Source organism: Thrips palmi, unplaced genomic scaffold, assembly GCF_012932325.1.
Source record: "Thrips palmi isolate BJ-2018 unplaced genomic scaffold, TpBJ-2018v1 HiC_scaffold_6, whole genome shotgun sequence".
Classification (NCBI taxonomy): Eukaryota; Metazoa; Arthropoda; class Insecta; order Thysanoptera; family Thripidae; genus Thrips; species Thrips palmi.
In genome coordinates, this window is record NW_023144633.1 from 6,978,495 (window position 1) to 6,995,745 (window position 17,251).

The window sequence follows — 17,251 nt, forward strand, 5'->3', positions numbered from 1 at the left end:
TGTTTTTGAAGCCAGAAAAAATGAATGTCAGTCCAAGGTAGTGATGCTTCCCTCAGCATCAACTGAAAAATCTACCTAGACAGGGTTGCAAGGTTGCAGGCATACTATGATGTTTCAGCAATTGGGATTTATTAGAGGTAGTAACTCAACTCAATTTAAACAGTGAGGAATTGTTTTTTATTCATAAAGGCTTTATAGGCATGTCTTTACAACTGTACCGGAACATCAAATGCATCAACATTTTCTATTATAAAAATAGGTGCACAACAGTTTGCAGGAATGTTGCATTAATTTGATTTAGATAGCTTTAAGAATGCATTTGATTGAGTGCGACTAGAGATCTGATGTGATTGGTTTTCTTTGTGGACAGATTCATACATCACAAGTAACATATATATACTAAATTGTACAGGTAACTTACAGTTTAACAAATGCACAGTAAAATACATTAAAAAGTTTGGCATTTTAAAAGGGGGCAACAGGGGAAGGGGGGGGGGGCATATAAAAAAGGTGTTTTCAGGAAATTTACTTGGTGACCTCATGCATAGCCTTTGCGAGGTATCCAACATTCTTGCTGGTGACTCCAGCCATAGAAATGCGTCCATCCTTGGTAAGGTAAACACTGAAAGTCTTGGTAAGCCGTTCAACCTAGGAAGAAACAGTCGTATAAGCAAAGGGAACATGGGACTGGACACAGGACCAAATAAAATAGAAAGCATAGAATATCTCACCTGATCGGGCTTCATGCCAGTGAAGCAGAACATTCCAATTTGGTCAGTGATGTGAGTCCAGTTGTGGGACGATCCCTCCTTCTTTAAGTTATCCTTGAGCTGTGTCCTCATAGAAATGATACGGTCTGCCATTCCCTTCACATCCTTCAGCCTATTAACAGCAACGAAGTATTTTACACCATCAAAATGTTGACAAGCGGACTAGAGAGAATGAGCAAAAACACAACTTACCAAGTGGCCTTCAAAGAAGCATCACCAAGGATTTCAGCCACAATTCTTGCTCCATGAACGGGAGGGTTGGAATACATAGGTCGGACAAGAATCTTCAGCTGGGACATGACAGTGTCAGCTTCTTGTTTGCTGCCAGCAACGAGAGAGAATGCTCCCGCACGCTCACCTGAAATAAATCAGTAACTAGGGAGCTCTACCAAAGTTATGATTCATGTGAACTTGCAAACAATACTGACCATAGAGGCCCATATTCTTGGCATAGGACTGCGCAAGAGCAATGTGGTGACCTTCCTTCACAAAAAGCCTCACAGCGAACGCATCACGGGCAACATCACCTAAGAAACCAATTTCAAATTTATTTCATTTCTGGGAGAAACTAAGGGCATCTTATTGATTAGGATTGTTAATTGTACCTGATGCAAAGCCCTGGTAGGCCATATCGAAGAAGGGGAACAATTTTTTGTCCTTGATGAGCTTTGAAAGCTCCTTCCACTGCTCTGGCTTGGGGTCCACACCAGTTGGGTTGTGTGCACAGGCATGCAGTAAGATAATAGATTTCTCAGGGATTTTCTGAACAAATAAGAATATTATTAGTGTGTTAATAAGTATGTAAGAACCATTCAAGCAGTCAGAAAGGCCCTGAGTGTTACATACTGAAATGTCATCCAGAGCACCCTGGAAGTTAAGTCCGCAGGTAGCAGGGTCATAGTAACGGTACTGCTTTACATTAAGTCCAGAATCCTTGAAAATGGGTGTGTGGTTTCCCCAGGAAGGAGTTGGCAGGTAGATGTCTTTCGACCCAGGGAAGAATCGTTGAAGGAAAGCACCACCAATACGCAGGGACCCAGTTCCCGAAATACCCTGTACTGTAGCATTCTACAAAGCAAAATAATGAACGTTACTTCCATACACTTGTTGATAAAGTAACTGCAACCACCAGTGACAAACTTGCCAGAGAGTTCTTCAGATGTTCACTGTCTTCACCCAGAGCAAGTGCAATGCTGTGTTTGCAGAAATCAGCAGGACCAGAGATGGGAGCATACTCCTTGTCCAGTGCCTTCTTGCGCATGCGCTCTTCAGCCTAGAAAAGAGAGTACGATGTAATTCAGATGGGTGTGTCATCACACAACAAACAGAGCTAAGTTTCCGAAGACAATCGTTCTTACCTCAAGTACACTTGGCAGAACGAAAGGTTTGCCGTTGTCATCACGGTACGCTCCAACACCAAGATTGATCTTGTTGGGATTCTGGTCGCGCTTGTACGCCTCGGTCACACCCAGGATTGGGTCGGGGGGACCCATCTGAACGTGGGACCACCATGAGCTGGCAGACAGAACAAACAGGAAATTAAATGCACCGCCACACTGGAAGTAGCCAGCCACTTGACATCGGACGCCCTGACGTCAGGGCAACCACGAGGCCAATTGACGAGGCATGTCAACGAACGGAGCGCGGGTGGGACGACCAAACAGATGGAACACAAGGACTGGTACGCCGGGCGGCAGCGAGTCTGAGTCGAGCGACCTTGAGCTGACCTTGATTGAGTGCGAGTACTTGACGAGGGGCGTGCCGAAGGCAAACCCTACCCGCCCCGGCCCTTGACCACCGACACTGAACGCCACCGACACCGAGGCCGGGGCACTCACTCGATAAAGCACGCGGCACGCGGCCTTACCGAGCGCACTTCGCACCGGGGTTACGTCAACTCACTTGTGCCTGGACGGCGCGGCCGATGACAGCGACACCGGCGCAGCCTTGAGCAGGGAGTTGGTGGTGATGCCCACGATCTTGGTTGCTGACGCCATGGCTCGTGGGATTTCGGCAAGATCGGGGAGGAAGAAACGCCGCGCCGTCAAGGTCAGCACTCTGAACGCTTCTGACTGACGGAGATCGAAAGCAGTGGCCTGCTCTCCTCGCGTGGCACGGCGCACAGTGGCTGTCGGCTGCTAGAGGGGGGCGGCGGAGGGGAGGGGGCGGGGGCAGGGGCGGAACCAGCTGATGGGCGGGGGGCGGGGAAAGACACAGCCACCACACTTTATCTCGCCGGCGAATCAGCTTTGGAAACAAATAACCGAGTCCCACTCATCTCGCTCAAGGCCGAGACGCGATAAGTTGCGCTCGGGGATGTTCTGACAAGGTTTTGTCGCCCCGTTCGGCGAATCGCGAACGCTGTAGAAAAAAGTTCTTCATTGAACACCGCCAGGGAATTTCCACCTCCACGCAAATGTGTCTTTTTCGCAGTTTACTGCTGGGTCATGCGTCATTTTATTTTTAGATCAGTTGCTCTTTGATCCGAGGAAAATTAAGAAATGGGGAGATAAGAGAGAGAGGTGAGCGGCAGAACAGGGAAAGGGGTAGAGAAATGGTCGATGCGAATATGAATGTGTGCCATGAGGAGTACTTGTAGATTTGACAAGTTAATACCAGAAGAAAATCACCGCGAATACTTTTTGTCTTCAGGTCGCGCTTCAGACTCCTCTAGCTTTGAGAACGGACTAGTGCAATGTACCCTACAATAAATTTGTACCCCCAGTTTTCATTTTTGAGACCCGTGTGAGTGGTAACACTGCTGTCCGGCTGTCACTTTCCGTTACCGTCGTCTGTCCGTCTGTCTGTCTGCTACGGTCAGTGGATGTGTGTTGTTGTGGTTTTGCTAGGGTTTTACATCAAAGTATGTGCCTTGCGTACCGTTTATCTACATCTTGATCAACTCCGGCGTGACAAATCTCATTGCATCAGACTTTAATCGTTTCAAACTTGGGGTGTCCTTATCTCAGATATGGACCACGCAATCAAACGACAATGCTCCTAACCTTTTTTATTTAGTAAACAACTGTCTTTTGACAGGAATTGTAGGAATCAGAAATGGGGAGAACCGTGTAAATTGTCACTGAACTAACCAGTCAGTTGAAACTCATACAATCAGAATGATAATAATCCCTTCAGGGTCGGGAATACCCCGTAAGTAACAGGAACATTAAGCTTTTCTAATGTCACTTATTTTGTTTCTACTATCCAATTTTTGGAATGTTTCATTAATTTTCTTATTTATTTCAGGTTTGCACATTCCATCTGACCAGCCTTTGACTGATGAGCAGAGTGAAGATGATATTCATATTTGCGGCAAGTGTAAAAAGCACTTTACGGATATATTTCTGTTCATGCGTCACAAGAGCGAAAAAAACTGTAATTCGCCCATTAGCAGAAAGTTGGTGTCTGCTCCAGTTCCTTGCATCTCTCCTTCATCCAGTAGCAATCCTATTTTTACATCCTTTAGTGGTAAGACTTTCTTTCTTTCTAAGTGGAGATAGACATTGATAAATGCTTCACAACTTTTCATACTAATTTATTTTGTAGGTAGCAACATTAGTCCCACCCGGCCAGAAACAAAGTATACGAGGGTTGCCTTAATCAATACTGAGGCATTCACCATTCAAAAGGAAGAGGTTTATGAGGAAGTTCCCCCCACAAATTGCATTGAAACTGCTGAAGCACCTTCCCCTGCTCACCCACCTCATTTGTTGTTGGCTGATCTTGCAAGTCAAAGATTAGACGACCTAAACCAAGATATTTCTTCAGATGACAAAGCAGCTGAGGAGGGAATCATGTTGGATGATGATGTACGTATTTTTCAAAGCTGCAAATTTTGAGTATCTCTCAGTTTTTATATAAATTAGTAGCAAATTACATCATTACCATCAATATGTTTTTCTTTTATCTAGTGGGTGTCTTCCTGGTCTGCTGCCAAAGTTTTGGGCACTTTTAGTGTTTCTAATTCTCTGAGGAAGCTGCAGAACCAAAATATGAAAGAGAACTGTAATGTTGAAGAAGACGCAAGTGTTGAAGTGATGGCCACAGAGGATGACAGCATGCATGAAGAGATGGGCCATGAGCATTTGCAGAGGTGTGAAGAGGATTCTGTGCTCACATTGACTCATGAGAAGCATATTGATGATGAGATTCATTCGGTGAGTTACTTTGTAAGTACATTACTGGATTTGAACTGCCTGCAACTGGGTGTTAATATTTGTGTCACTGTATTTTGGGGATAAGGTTGAAGAAGAGTGCCAAGTTCCTGAACGGTTCATCGGTCCTCATGGTGGTTTGTTGGATGTTGAAGATGTGGAAGTTGCTACACTATTAGCCAACCATCTAACAAATGAGCCAAGCCTCCCAATCTATCCTAATGCTGCTGGTAAACTGAAGTTCATATTTGTGCTTTGCTCTGATTGCTCTTGCGCTTGTCTCTTTTATTTATTTTTCTTCCATTGATCACAGAATCATTCCTGTCCTATGGCAATTTGCACAACCAGTTGGTTATCACTGACTCAACTGACACTTTAACCTTTGAAACTGAAGATGGTAAAAAGAGATTGCTAGAGCAGGTTGCTGAACCAGAAACTACTTCACCTGCTCCTGATGGCATTGACTCACTTGGTAGCAACATACTATCACAGATGCAAACAAATCAAGTTTTGAAAACAAGTAGGCCTCGCAAAGTTCACTCATGTCCCAATGATGGATGCAAGTTTCAAGGAAACTCTTTAAGAGATTTAACCCGACATATAAGAACACATACAGGTATTGAACCTTTCTACTCACAAAGTGCCAATTAAGTACCCTGTAGAGTTCTCAATGGCTAAAGTAGGCTTTGTGTTTTAGGTGAGCGACCTTTTAAGTGCCCTGAATGTGACAAGACTTTTACACGAGGAGACAAATTGTCAGTTCACCTTCGCTGCCATGGTGGTGAAAAGACTTTTCTTTGTAAAGTCTGTGACTTTGCATGTAGGGACCAAAGCGGTTTGGTCATACACATGCGCAAGCACACAGATGAACGGCCTTACAAGTAAGAAGATTTCTTGTTCTTTTAACACAATTTTTATTTAAAAGTACCGTACTTATGATTGGTATTGTTTTCTTTTGTAGGTGTCAGTTATGTGATCACCGTGCTCGCACAAAGTCACATTTGAACGTTCACTTGAGGAAGCACACTGGTATGATTAAAAATAAAAAGCCTATCTAACTAAAATACAAGTTGGTATTTATTGTTATTGTTTTAAAAAAAATCTATGTATTTTTCAGGTGACCATCCCTACAAGTGCAAGAAATGTGGCAGAGCTTTCACTACCAGCTCTGACCTTACAAGACATACAAGATTGCATTCTGGTGACAAGCCATTTAAATGCCCAGACTGCAGCTATGCTGCTGCTCTTAAAAGTGAGTCATAACAATGTTCCTTACAAATGAGTTTCAGCATTAGCAAAAAGAATTTCATCAACTTATTAAACTCCATGATACTGATTATTGATATACTTTCTCACAGCGAGTCTAAGAACACACATTCAACAAAATCATCAACCAGGAATTTCACTTATTTGTCCAAAGTGTGATCTTCGGTGTGAGTCTCGCAAGGATTTGCGGAATCATGTGAAATCACACAAAGGTAACCTTAGGGCTTGGCAAGAGAAATTGCTATCATTAGTAACAAAATTTTGTTTGTAAAATGGGAATAATGATCATTAAATTGTGTCCACAGATGATTGCAAACGATGCAACAAGTGTGATTTTGTTGGTGCCACCAACACTGCTTTAAAAAATCATATGAAGGTTCACATGCCTGAAAAAGTAAAACAAAGTCCATTATTAAATGGAAAGAGAGGTATGTATCTGTTTGAGGTCTCCCCTTCAGTCCCCTGTCTGTCTATCTACAGTATTGCTTGTTTTATTTTCATAGGTCATCATCGACCACACCTTAAGAAGAAAGCTTCACAGAAGAAACAGAGGAAAGTCATGGATGTTTTCCCTGTGGTCCACAATTGCACATACTGCAATGAATCCTTTTGGCGGGAAGATACCTTGGAGGAGCACTTGCGGCAGCACCAACTTGAAGAGCTAGTTGGTACTCGGGCCTCAGCAACCCAGGATCCTGTGCTTGCAGATAGTGCTGATAGCCGTGACAGCACAGACAGCACAAGTATGGATGGTACTTGTGGCCTGGCAGGCTTGGCTGCTCTGGCCTCTTATCACAGTACAGCAGAACAACCCACTTTCCTTTATCGGTACATATCTGGGTCGCACAGCAATGAAAGCAACGATGATCTGCGGAATGCAGAGATCTTAGCTTCTCTTAACCAAGGCTCCAATTTGCCCCAATATGTGGCTATTCAAACTGAGCAAAATACACTTGTTGATGCTTTGAACTGTATACAGTATGTACTACCTAGTCCATTAGGAACATTGGATGATAATGATAATGACAATGCAACTTCATTACTCTGCTAGTCATGAAAAAAATTTGAAAATCCAGAGCTTTACAAATCTAATTCTGTTGAGCTTTTGAAAAGACTGTCATCTTAATGGGAATTTTGGTCTTGATTGAGTTGTTTCTGTGTTAATTTTGTGTTGCTTTAACTAAGAAATCCCTGTAAATGTCGAAGAAGTGAATATGCCTGTGATAAGTATTTAACATTTTCTGTGGTCTGCATAATTTAATTTCGTGGATTCTGTTTGGTTTGTTAGTCAGAATAGTTTGACATTAAATTAATTACCAATCCTACTGAAGTAAGAATACTTTACTTATTGAAAATCTGTTTTGTATGTTATTTTTGTGAGTCAGTAGAGTTAAGTTGTTAATTATTTATATCTTGTGTTGGCCAGTGGAGATCTTTTTAATTCTTTAAAAGACTGATTTTCATGCCTGTGTAATTTATTTACCTTCTGATTTAAGGAGCATGATTTTTGTTTCTATCCAAATCTAATGGGCTCCCAGTATTCTGTGGCCCAGTATTGTACGTACTATATCATATTCTAGATGTATTTCTAATAAAGAGTTAATATTGATGAAACTGCTTCTCTGTTCTTCCCCTTATGTCTCTATCTATGAGCAATTAAATTTACCGTAGATAAAGACACTTGAAAATGCTGGACTGATGATCAGCCTCCACATACATCTCATCATTGAGAAAAATTAGAGTGAAAGAGAGGAAGAGAAAGAAAATGAGAGAGAAAAGAAACAAAAACCCTCAGCTGCGTGAGAAAGAGTCGCGAGTTTGACGACGGGTCTGAATTCGATAGGCAGAGATCAATGCGCAATTTAAAGAATGACTCGCTTGCCGACAGGCCACTGCGGCCTAAGGGGTCGAAGGCCCAGCAACGTCCATTCGAAAAGAAAGCAAAAGGAGAGAAACAGTGCGATGAATACATTTGCGCAGTCATCGAACTTAGCGAAGCGATTCTGAATTCATGAAGACACGTCTGCGACACAATGATGCACTGTCAACACGGGGGATATGAATGCGAGATGGATTCGCCCCACCCCATGCCGCGCTGCTGTTGACATTAAATCTGAGTGTTGACGCACCTCGGCCTCGGGTCTGCCCGTCCGGCCGGGCGGGGCGGGGCGGGGCGGGGCGGTCTGCACGTGCCCGTGCCTGCACCTCGAGGTGAAAGGCGAACAAGAGGGGCTGAGATTGCATAAGCTGACGAAATAAAAAGACGCGTCTCGAGAGTCCCGCAGACTGACTCCGAGAGTCGTTTTCGTCGCTCTGTCCCTCTCGCACTAATGCAGCGCCCCGTGCAGGTGTGAGAGGGACGGAGCGGCGCGAACGACTCTCGGAGTCAGTCTGCTGCGCGCGACATCTCAATCACAACGTCACAAGCGCCGTTCACGCGTTTCAATCTCGGCTCGGCCGGGGGTGGGGTGGGGCGTGGGGCCCGACCACGGGCCGTGTGCACCATGCACCAAGCAGTGCAGCAGTGCATCCAGTGCGTCAGCTCCATGGTCCTCGAGCGGGGACTCGAATCAGACACACGAGAGTAAACCAGCGGACTGCCTTGCGAACGCGGACGCGGAATCCAATAATGGCACCGTCAAGTGCTTGATTCTAGTTCTAATTCAAAGGGGCTTCTCAGTGAACATGGGCGCCGAGTGCGCTTGCAGGGCGCGTGCACTTGCAGTGGAGGCGCCCGCTAGCGCCCGCCGAAGCGAGGGTGGGCCAGCCGCCACACAGTGGAGCGGTCGGGTTGCCTACCCCGCCGTTCGCAGGCGCCATAGCTAGGCCGACGGCCGGCAACGGCACAGCAGACGGAGCACAGTGGGCCAGAAGACCGGTGAGGCGGCCAAAACTCTAGACGCGTTTTGAGCTCTAGAGTCGCTAAATGAGACTCGAACCGATCGTGTGACCCCATCAATGGACTGCTCTCCGAACGAGGAATCCATTAGTGGGGTCACACGTTCGGTTCGAGGCCTGTTTAACGACTCTGGAGCTCAAAACGCGTCTAGAGTTTTGGCCGCCTCCACCGGTCTTCTGGTCCACTGTGCGACGGCCGCCAACGGCACAGCAGACGGAGTCCGAGAGTCGCTCTCGTCGCTCTGTCCTTCTCGCACTCATGGGGCGTCCCGTGTAGGTGCGAGAGAGACAGAGCGACGAAGCGACTCTCGGACTCGGTCTCCTGGGAGTCGGCGAACGGGGAGTCATCGGGGCGCACGTCCCGTCGCGCGCGGGGCGGAGGATTCCGAATAGCGCCATCTCACTCGCACTCACGGGCCCTTCCACCGCCCGTAGGGGTGCGAGAGAGACAGAAGAGACGAGGCGTCGGACGGGGTCGCGCCCACGTCCACCTCGCGTCGCGTCGCCACGCCGCCCCGCCCGTGGCTCATTTGTCCGTGATGCCCGCCTGCCTCGATCCGGATTTATCGAGAAACAGCGAGTCTGGGCGGGAAAAACACAAAGACGGCCTGGAGTTCATTGTCCGGGCCAAGACATGCCCAAGCCTTGCCCCAGACACGTCCACGCCCCACGCGTGTCCGTCGAGGAGGTGTCGCGGGCCGCGGCGACGTTCATTTCCAGTCAGACAATGCCGCACATCCCACGTGTGTCTCCCTCCCTCTTCTTTTCTTCTTTTTCTCTCACAATGAGGGGGTCCGTATAGGTGCGAGGAAGACAGAGCACGCTTTGTCCTCTTTTTCGTTCTTTTTCTCTCACAATGTTGACCTTCGAAGGGCCAACTCTTTAGAAGAATCAACTATTTTAGAAGAGCCAACTCTTACTCATATAGAAGAGTCAACTGTTTAGAAGAGTCCACTCTTCAGAGGAGTACACTCTTTAGAAGAGTCCACTCTTTAGAAGAGTCCACTCTTTAGAAGAGTCCACTCTTCAGAGGAGTCCACTCTTTAGAAGAGTCCTCTTTAGAACAGTCCACTCTTTGGAACAGCTCACTCTTTAGAACAGTCCACTCTTTAGAACAGTTCACTCTTTAGAACAGCCCACTCTTTAGAAGAGTCCACTCTTTAGAAGAGTCCGCTCTTTAGAAGAGTCCACTCATTAGAAGAGTCAACCATGTAAACTCTTCGGTTTCCAGACTGGCAGTGCAGGGGCAGGTCAATGAAATGGCCGCTCCCTTTATTCGCTCGCCACGTCGAGGGAGAGACAGGGCGCGGACATGGACGATGAGTCCTTGATGGACGATAATGCTCTGAAGTGATTCTCGGCACTCCAAGCGCCGCCACTGCCAATTAAGGAGCCCTCGGTGGAGTTGCCGCTCGGTGGACCGCGATCCACGCGCAAGTGAGTGCGTGTGCGCGTGTGTGCGTCTGTGTGTGTGTGTGTGTGTGTGTCTGTCTGTCTGTCTGTCTGTCTGTCTGTCTGTCTGTCTGTCTGTCTGTCTGTCTGTCTGTCTGTCTGTCTCTCTCTCTCTCTCTCTCTCTCTCTCTCTCTCTTCTCTCTCTGTGTGTGTGTGTGTGTGTGTCTGTGTGCGCACGCGCGCATGTGTATGCCGGGGTGGTGGGCTTTGAAGTGACGCGGCGCAGCAGGGCGCGGCACGACACGGCGCGGCACGACACGGCGCGGCACTCGGTTTTAACCTTTCGCTCGACTTGGTGCCCCTCTGCTTTTCTGTCCCTCTGCCTCCGTCTCCGTCTCGGGACGCGACGGGACGCGCTAGACGTTGACGTCGTTACCGCTCCGCTATTAGGAGGGAACTCTCATCCGCGTTTTACCCCGGCGCACTCGGCTGCTGACTGATTCCGAGGGTCGTTTTCGTCGCTGCGTCTCTCTCGCACTCACAGGGGGATCCGTATGGGAGCGAGAGAGACAGAGCGACGAAAGCGACTCTCGCAATCAGTCTGCTGGCTCGCCTCCCTCATCGGTAAGCAGCCGGTCGTCTTCGACGACGACATGACGATGACGCCGCCGACGACGACGACGACGTGGATGACGTAGAGGTCAGAGACCGTCCGGGACGCCATCCGATGTTTGTAATGTTGTTATTTCGCGTTGAAAGACAATTACTCCTCGTCGTTCGGCGCGGCCTGCGCCCCGGGGCCGGGCGCCGTCTCGGGCGGTGGCGCACAGTGGACCAGAAGACCGGTGGAGGCGGCCAAAACTCTAGACGCGTTTTGAGCCAAGCTCCAGAGTCGCTAAATGGGACTCGAATCGAACGTGTGACCCCACCAATGGATTGCTCTCCGAACGAGGAATCCATTGGTGGGGTCACACATTTGTTTCGAGTCCCACTTAGCGACTCTGTAGCTCTTAACGCGTCTATAATTTTTGCTGCCTCCACTGTTCTTCTGGCCCACTGTGTGGCGGTGCCAAGGCGGGGCCGTCGGCGAGGCCCGGGGCGAGGCTAGCGCGCCGACTCATTCGAATCGATGCACGGCCAGACGCGCCGCCAAATTGACGATAGCGAGAATGAATTAACGAGGTTTATTGTGTGGTGCCTTCTTCCCGCTTTAGAGTAGCCGTCACCGGCAGACCCTTGCTTCGACTCGCCTCCCCGCCGTCGGGCTTCGGCGGCCCGGACGACTTGGAGTACTTGCTGCAGACTGATTCCGAGAGTCGTTTTCTGTCTCTCTGTCTCTCCCGCACGCATGCGGGACGCCCCATGAGTGCGAGGGAGACAGAGCGACGAAAACGACGCGCGGAGGGCGGAAGGCGCTGGCGGGGAGCCGCCGAGGCCGCCGAGGCCGCCGTCGCAGACTTTGCCGCTAGTTTCAACAGGGTTAAATCGAGTTCGAGCGCAGCGAGTCCTTAATGAAGAAGCAGCGTGCATTCTGGCCGCTCCACCTCGCCCGGCCTCACCCCGCCCCGCCCCGCCCCGCCCCGCCCCGCCCCGCCCCGCCCCGCCTCGCCCCGCCCCGCCCCGCCCCGTCTCGCCCCACCCCGGCCCACCTCCGCCGCCTACCCCCGCGAGTCGACCCCCAGGTGGGAAAAGAATCTGGCGACACACAAAGGGTAAGGAATTGGCGACACAACGCGGAGGGGAGAGGGGGAGGGGGAGGGGGAGGGGATTTGTCATTTCACGTCTCGGAGGCGAAGAGGCAGCCGGGCGGTGAGGGTGAGGAGCGGCGGCGCCTGCTGCCGGGACACTGTTTGTCTGCGTTTACCGACGGTCATAATTATATTTCTCTTCGAGCGCTTCCATCTGTTTGGTTGTGTTTCTCTTTTTCGTAAAGGTAAAGTTGTGCGGAGTGCTCGCTGTGTTGGTCGCGATGCGATGGAGCGCGATGGAGCACTGTACAATGCGGGGCGGGGCGGGGCGGGGCGGGGCGGCCGAGGCCGAGGGGCCGACGGTCCTGAGTGGAGAGCCAAAACTCAATAACGCGGATGATCCGAGACCTGGCTGCCCGTTTTCGCGCGTCGCAAATTACTCAAAACTCGATTTGCTCTTTTCCGGCAGGCAGACGACGAGGTTGGCCCGCCTGGAACTCCAGCGCGCCAACGGGCCAACGGACCAACGCTCCAGCGGGCCAGGAATGGCAGCCATCCTTGTTCCAGGTCGCTTTTATTAACGTTATCGGCCCGCAGTCTCCCCTCGTTGCGTTTGTTTATCTTGTTGCTGCCTGCTGCCTGGTGGACGGCGCGCCCCGCCCCGCCCCGCCCCGCCCCGCTTTGCTCCGCTCCACTACCTCCGCGTTCCAGGTAACGGCAGGGCGCGGCGGGCGATGGGATTGGCGGTGGCACCTGCACTCGCGAAAATGAGCTCCGAAGGGGACTCGGACCGACTCGAACCCAGGCGAACCCAGGCAGCCGCAGCCGCAGTCGGGCTCGCTCGGGCTCGCTCCATGCTGAGGTACCGTTAGGACCTCGCCGACCCGGCCAACATTCCGAAACGCCGTTTCGATCCGAGAACCGAAGACGAAGGTCGTAAAACAGAAGGGATCGAGTCCTATTTTTAGGCTTCGCCGGACAGGTTCGCAGGCCAGTTTACCGGAAAGAAGACCAGCAGCCAGAACTGAGCAAAGACGCGGCCCTGCGGCCCTTGCCCTTGGCTCGCCCTTGGTGGACCGTGAACCCTGCCAAAGGAGTCCTGGAGATAAAGGACGAGGAGGGGCGGCGAGGGGAGGGGGAAGGGGAGGGGGAGGGGAGGGGGAGGGGGATGGGAGGGAGGGGAAGGAGATGGCGGGGAGGGGTTAAAGACGCGGGGGTCGTCGTGGCAATTTAATTCACAGTTGTGTTCAAGCGCGCGTTCAAGCGCAAGTGCCGGGCAGCAGACTATTTCCAAGAGTCGTTTATTTCGTCGCTCTGTCCCTCTCGCACCGAAAGGGACGCCCCATGAGTGCAAAGAGAGACAGAGCGACGAAAACGACTCGCGGAATCAGTCTGCAGCCTCCTTGTCTCCCGGACATCTTGCCGCTCTCTTTGTCCACCAGCGAGATCACGGTGGCCCCTGCAGCAGACTGATTCCGAGAGTCGTTTTCCTCGCTCTGTCTCTCTCGCACCTGTACGGGACGCCCCACGAGTGCGAGAGAGACAGAGCGACGAAGGCGGCCCTCGGAATCGGTCGACAGGCAGACTGCGTGGCGTCGTCCTCCCCCCCCCCCCCCCCCCCTCCCCCTTGGCAGCGAGCTCGGGCCGGGAAGCCCCACCGGCGCGCTGCCGCGCTCCAGACAAGGGGGCACCCACGCTGCATCGAGCCGCGCGGAGTGGCGAACATACACTGATTCCGGGAGTCGTTTCCGTCGCTCTGTCTCTCTCGCACCGGAAAGGACGCCCCATGAGTGCGAGAGAGACAGAGCGACGAAAGCGACCCTCGGAATCAGGCCGCTGCAACATCTGGAACATCCTGTTGCCGGGAGCGGAGAGTCCTAGACGGCCAGAGGCGTGCACAGGAGGTTAGGTCAGGGTTAGGGTAGTATTGCCTTTTTGAAGCAGTGGCCTGCCGCACGCCGAAAGGGTTGTATTATATTTTTGAACGGTGGCCCTTGCGGCGGCCGACCTCACGCCACTAAAGGGAATATCAGTTTTCGCGCAGGGCGGAGGTCGGGAGGGGTCACCCCCCCCCCCTTTTATCGTGCTAAACAGCCGCCTGCAAGGGAAGGTAGGATAATTGCCACACGTTCCGCCAAGAAGCATTAGCTTTGACCGCCCTTTCCAAAATTTGCGGGCACGGCACACCGCTGGGCGGTCCTGGACCGTCCGGAGCTGCATTAGCAGCCTCAATAGTGATTAACTGGAGAGGCAGCCCCTGAGAAGGACTCTGCTCGGACGGGGGAGGAGGTGGACTGCGGTGCGGTGCGGTGGGACGGCGGGACGCTGGTCAGGGTGTCGAGGGAGGGCGGCGGTGGCGAAGGGCGCCGCACAGTGGGCCAGAAGACCGGTGGAGGCGGCCAAAACACTAGACGCGTTTTGAGCTCCAGTCACTAAACAGGACTCGAACCGAACGTGTGACCCTACCAATGGATTTCTTGTTTGGAGAGCAATCCATTGGTGGGGCCACACGTTCGGTTCGAGTCCCATTTTAGCGTCGCTGGAGCTCAAAACGCGTCTCGAGTTTTGGCCGCCTCCACCGGTCTTCTGGCCCACTGTGCGGCGGGGTGGACCGGCGCTCCTGAGCGCCCGTGATAACTGGAGCGGCACCCCTATATTGAGAAGTTGGGGGTGCGGGGGAGGCACGGCGCGGCAGGGGCACGGCAGGGCCAAGGCGCGCCACGGGGCCGGAAGCCGGTGGAGTGGCCACCCCTTGGTCCGAAAACAGGCTCGCCGAACGTCATGTCACTCCAAGGGATTGTTGCGGGGCCCCGGCGCACACTTCGAGTTCGAGTCCCCGTTTTCCCCTCCCTCTCGAGTCCCCTCCCCTCCTCCCACTGTGCGGCGGGCCGGGGCCGGCCCGCTCCGTGCCGCCACCCGCAACATTTGGGACGGCAGAAGGGTGGCGTCGGGCATGGGCCCGCTTGGCCCCGGCGGCGACGCGACGCGAGGCCTGCGGTAAGTGAGCCCCCCTTGCCAAAAAAGCCCGTTAGCTATGTCAACTCAGGGATTTTGAGCAGGCTGGCGCGGCGCTGGATCTGAGGCAGGGAGCCGTTTCCCCGCTCAACTGGCTTCCTCCAGACGCGCGTACCCCTGCCGGGCCCCCCCACCTTCCAGGGGGGCCTCGCGCCCCCCGCTTGGCCACGGGGACCCGCTCCTTTCTTAACTTGATATAGCTGTTTTCGTCGCTCTGTCTGACTATCGCACTCACGGGGCACTCCGTCTAGGTGCGCGAGAGACAGAGACGGAGACGACTCTCGCAATCAGTCGGCTGGCTTCGCGGAGCGCCGCACAGTGGGCCAGAAGACCGGTGGGGCGGCCCAACTTCTAGACGCGTTTTGAGCTCCAGAGTCGCTAAATGGGACTCGAACCGAACGTGTGACCCCACCAATGGATTGGTCTCCGAACGAGGAATCCATTGGTGGGGTCACACGTTCGGTTCGAGTCCCATTTAGCGACTCTGGAGCTCAAAACGCGTCTAGAAGTTGGGCCGCCCCACCGGTCTTCTGGCCCACTGTGCGCCGAGTCCTCGAACCGGCGCCGCCCCACCCCCTCTCATCCCTCTCATCCCCATCATCCCGTCCAACTTTTTAATTAGTGGGGCAGAGCGAGAAAGTCCTGTTATAGGTGAGGGAAGGGTTTATCCCGATGCCGGCTTTGTTTCTTGGAACTGAAATAAAAATACGGCGATGGCAACGCGAAGGGGCGAACCACTCCGCGTTGGTGTACATGCGAGTACAAGGGTGAATAAACACCATGCGATCATCATCAATTCCACAATATCCTGCCAAAACTTTGCTATTTTTGCGTGAGTTGACACTGAAAGCGGGCTCGTGCCCGCCAGAGCGCAGTGGTTCACCCCTGCGGTCGCAGGGCCTCACCTCACCTCTCCCTCACCTCACCTCTCCCTTCCCCGACCGCCACAGCGCAGACGGGGTTTGAGCTCTAGAGTCGCTGAATGGAACTCAAACCGACCGTGTGACCCCACCAATGGATTGCTCTCCGAACGACGAACGGTCACACGTTCGATTCGAGTCCTGCTTAGCGACTCTGTAGCTCAAAACGCGTCTGGAGTTTTGGCCGCCTCCACCGGTCTGCTGGCCCACTGTGTGCCGTGTTGGCACCACCGCGGCCTCGACCTTCTCCACCTGAGCCGGCGTGCAGCCAGCGGCGCCCCGGCAGAGTGGGGGGGGGGGGAGATCCTGATTCCTGGTACCCATTGGGATTAGCCCTTTGGTGTGGCGGGAAGCGACCCCGGCGAGGCGAGGCGAGGCGAGGCGTCCCGCTCCGAGCAGACAACCACACCACACCACGCCATCGCCATCCCCGCTCCATTTCGTGGAAACGGAACGCCGCGGGCGACAGGAGTCGAACCCGGCTCGCTGTTTGTCCAGGACTTTATTAACGGTCAGGTAGCAGGCGGCGGACACACGTGTCGAGGCCGCGGGTACACTATGATTCCGTTGTGGCGCGCGGCCTCCACGCCCAGGAAAGGTTTCGTCATGTTTCCTAAAAATAAAAACAAACTAGAAAAGTTTTTTTTTTTTCAAGTTCAAGAAGTCATTTTCTTGGGTGCACTCAGCCCTGGTGCACCGCGCGTATACGCTCGACCGATCGCTCGACCGGGCCTTGGCTTTGTGCGTTGAGGGTGCCCTGGCCGCCGGTTTCAATGTACATAGTGGGGTGCAAACTTGTTGGTCCGCCGGCCGCCCGCCTTGCCCGCCTCGCCCACCCGCCTCGCCCGCCCGCCTCGCCCGCTGCGCTTCGGTCCGGATGTCTTTTGTCGCGCTGCTGGGCAATCGACGCAAAAGGCAAGGCGGACAACCCGGCGGGGCGGCGCGGCGGGGCGGCACGGCGGCGGGGCCGAAGGGTCGGAGGCAAACTTTCCAAGAGGCGCCGTGCGGGCTGGGCCGCCACGCCGCGCCGCACAGTGGGCCAGAAGACCGGTGGAGGCGGCCGAAATTCTAGACGCGTTTTGAGCTCCAACGTCGCTACATAGGACTCGAACCGAGCGTGTGACCCCACTAATGGATTGCTCTC

General features: G+C 52.6%; 2 protein-coding genes across 3 annotated transcripts; one reads left to right on the top strand and one right to left on the bottom strand.

Annotated features, from left to right (window-relative positions):
* Window positions 1-154: 154 nt before the first annotated feature.
* Window positions 155-2,913, bottom strand: LOC117651655 (aspartate aminotransferase, mitochondrial). The gene is made up of 9 exons (XM_034395854.1): window positions 2,673-2,913; window positions 2,129-2,285; window positions 1,915-2,043; window positions 1,617-1,838; window positions 1,376-1,532; window positions 1,199-1,297; window positions 963-1,128; window positions 732-882; window positions 155-648 (listed from the first exon to the last, which is right to left on the bottom strand). Exons 1-9 carry the CDS (start codon window positions 2,765-2,767, stop codon window positions 526-528), a joined length of 1,299 nt encoding a protein of 432 aa, XP_034251745.1. The 5' UTR covers window positions 2,768-2,913; the 3' UTR covers window positions 155-525.
* Window positions 2,914-3,348: 435 nt separating this feature from the next.
* LOC117651648 (zinc finger protein 878-like) lies at window positions 3,349-7,807 on the top strand. 2 transcript variants are annotated; one of them, XM_034395844.1, is made up of 13 exons: window positions 3,349-3,586; window positions 3,810-3,923; window positions 4,020-4,241; window positions 4,320-4,582; window positions 4,685-4,930; window positions 5,016-5,157; window positions 5,241-5,543; window positions 5,625-5,808; window positions 5,889-5,956; window positions 6,045-6,179; window positions 6,286-6,405; window positions 6,499-6,621; window positions 6,697-7,807. In XM_034395844.1, the coding sequence occupies exons 2-13, from the start codon at window positions 3,890-3,892 to the stop codon at window positions 7,242-7,244; spliced, it is 2,388 nt and encodes a 795-aa protein (XP_034251735.1). In that variant the 5' UTR covers window positions 3,349-3,586; window positions 3,810-3,889; the 3' UTR covers window positions 7,245-7,807. The 2 variants fall into 2 exon arrangements, with proteins under 2 accessions (XP_034251735.1, XP_034251736.1); XM_034395845.1 differs by lacking the exon at window positions 3,349-3,586 and adding an exon at window positions 3,602-3,633.
* The last annotated feature ends 9,444 nt before the right edge of the window (window positions 7,808-17,251 follow it).